Source organism: Gekko japonicus, unplaced genomic scaffold (genome assembly GCF_001447785.1).
Source record: "Gekko japonicus isolate JY-2015 unplaced genomic scaffold, Gekko_japonicus_V1.1 scaffold144, whole genome shotgun sequence".
Classification (NCBI taxonomy): Eukaryota; Metazoa; Chordata; class Lepidosauria; order Squamata; family Gekkonidae; genus Gekko; species Gekko japonicus.
This window is the reverse complement of record NW_015162478.1, coordinates 1,572,095-1,574,679: the sequence shown is the minus strand read 5'-3', so window position 1 is coordinate 1,574,679 and position 2,585 is coordinate 1,572,095. Positions and strand designations below refer to the sequence as shown.

General features: G+C 34.9%; 1 protein-coding gene across 1 annotated transcript in view; it reads left to right on the top strand.

The window, feature by feature from the left end:
- The first annotated feature begins 1,373 nt into the window (after nt 1-1,373).
- The window catches only part of CDYL2 (chromodomain protein, Y-like 2), a 70,409-nt gene continuing 69,197 nt past the window's right edge, over nt 1,374-2,585 (top strand). Inside the window, exon 1 of the mRNA XM_015405804.1 lies at nt 1,374-1,754. Within this exon, the coding sequence (XP_015261290.1) occupies nt 1,374-1,754 (381 nt within the window). The remainder of the gene's footprint in view (nt 1,755-2,585) is intronic.

Genomic DNA, 2,585 nt, shown 5'->3' with positions numbered 1-2,585 from the left:
AACAGAGGAACTGTAATATATGCGAAGAAAGAATTGGAACCAAAGGATAGAGATAAATATGCAAGAAAAAAGGACTTTGATTGTAAATATTTATGCACCAAACGGAGCAAAAAAGAATTTTTTTGACGATTTGACGCAGGATTTGGATCAAGTGATGTATGAACAGATTATAATGACAGGGGACTTTAATGGGACAGTTAACAATAAATTAGACAGAAAGTCGCAGAAGAAGGATGAAAAATTAGGGAAGCTGCCTAAGGCTTTTTTTGGATTGGAAAGAAAGAAACCAAGGGAGACTGAATGAAGATTTACTGGATCAGAAAGAGATTGTAGAGATGGTAAATAAAGAAACTAAACAGTTTTTTCAAACCAACATGACACAAGAGATGCTGATTCAAGTAATATGGGATGCGTATAAAGCAGTTATGAGAGGTCTATTAATATCTTTAAATAGCAGGGAAAAGAAAAAGCGACTGGAGCAGCAAAACAAGATTTCGGAGGAAATACGGACAAAAGAAAAAGAATTAAAGAAACGACCGGGAAAGAAGAAAATAATAAGGGAAATACAAATTTTGCAAGAACAACTAAATGCTATATTAAATCAAGAAATTTATTGGAACTTGAAAAAATTACAGCAGAAATCCTTTGAAGGGGCGAATAAACCAGGGAAATTTTTGGCATGGCAATTGAAAAAAAGGCGAGAGAGGAAAATTATAAACAAGATAATAGATGGTGGAAAAGAAATAGTGGACGCTAATGGAATTAAGAGAGCTTTTTTCAAGTATTATGCAAATCTTTTTGCAAAGAAAATGATAGATAAAAACAAAATTAAAGACTACATGGAAAAAGTAAATTTGGGAAAAAATCTCGGGGAAATTTAAGGAAATGCTAAATAGTCCAATTACGAAGGAGGAAATTGATATGGCAATTCAGGAGGCCAAGTTGTGGAAAGCTCCAGGACCGGATGGCTTTACAGCAAAATTCTATTAAAAAATTAGAGGAGCTAACCCCAATTTTTGAACTTTTGATGAATGATATAAGAGAAACGAAGAGAATTCCAGAAACATGGAAAGAGGCCACAATCTCGCTTATTCCTAAAGAAGCACAGGATTTAACAAATGTGAAAAATTATAGACCAATCTCCCTTTTGAATAATGACTACAAATTGTTTGCCAAGGTTATTTTGGAAAGATTGAAGATATATTTGCAAGAGGTAATAGAAGAAGAACAAGCAGGATTTTTTCCTAATAGGCAGATAAAAGATAATATGTGGATATTATGATATTGAATATTATGATAAACACCCGGAGAAGGAGGTCGGTTTCTTTTTTGTAGATGCTGAAAAAGCGTTCGACAATTTGAATTGGGACTTTATGTATAGTGTGTTGGACAAAATAGATGTTGGTGAGAAATGTCGAAATACCATTGAAGCAATATACACGGAACAAAAGGCAGCGCTGGTAATTAACACAGATATGACTGAATACTTTAAAGTACAGAAGGGGACAAGACAAGGGTGTCCTCTGTCCCCGTTATTGTTTATATGGATTTTAGAAGTAATGTTGAAACAAGTTAAGGAAGACAAAGCGATAAAAGTTTTAACCAATAAGGGTTTTTCTTACAAATACAGAGCATTTGCCGATGATGTAATGTTTATAATTGAAGACCCTTTACAGAATTTACCATTGCTGTTAAAGAAAATAAAAGAATTTGGTGACTTAGCAGGTTTCTATTTTAACAAAGATAAATCAAAGGTGATGTGTAAGAACATGAAGGAAAAGACAAAACAAGAACTACAGAGGCTGGTTCAATGTGAAGTAGTTCATAAAACTAAGTACTTGGGAGTTGATTTGACAATGAAGAACATAGACTTATATAAAAATAATTATGATAAGCTCTGGACAAAAATTCAACAGGATATTAAGAAATGGAATACGCTGAACTTATCATTGTTGGGAAGGATTTCTGTGGTTAAAATGAATATTTTGCTATGGTTGATGTTTTTATTTCAGACAATCCCAATAATAAGAAATACGAAAATATTTAACATGTGGCAGAGGGAAATTTCAAAGTTTGTTTGGGCTGGAAAGAAACCACGAATCAAGATGAAGATTCTTTGTGACGCAAAAGAAAGAGGAGGATTTCAGCTACCGAATTTTAGATTATACTATGAAGCGGTATGTTTAACATGGTTGCAGCAATGGGCCACGTTGGAAAATAAGAAATTGTTGGCGTTAGAAGGTCATGACTGCACGTTTGGATGGCATGCTTATTTATTGTATGAAAAGGCGAAAATGGATGTTTTTTTTAAACATCATTTTATCAGAAGGGTACTTTTTGACACATGTCAAAAAAGGTACTTCTCAGATGAGAGACCGCTGTGGATTGTCCCGGCAGAGGCAATAAAGCCTTTTTCGAGATATAAAGGAGAAGATTGGGTACAGTATAGGTAAAGGTAAAGGTTCCCTTGCTCGAAAGCCAGTCGAATCTGACTCTAGGGTTGCGGTGCTCATCTCTGTTTCAAAGCCGAAGAGCCAGCGCTGTCCGAAGACGTTTCCATGGTCATGTGGCCGGCATGACTAAAC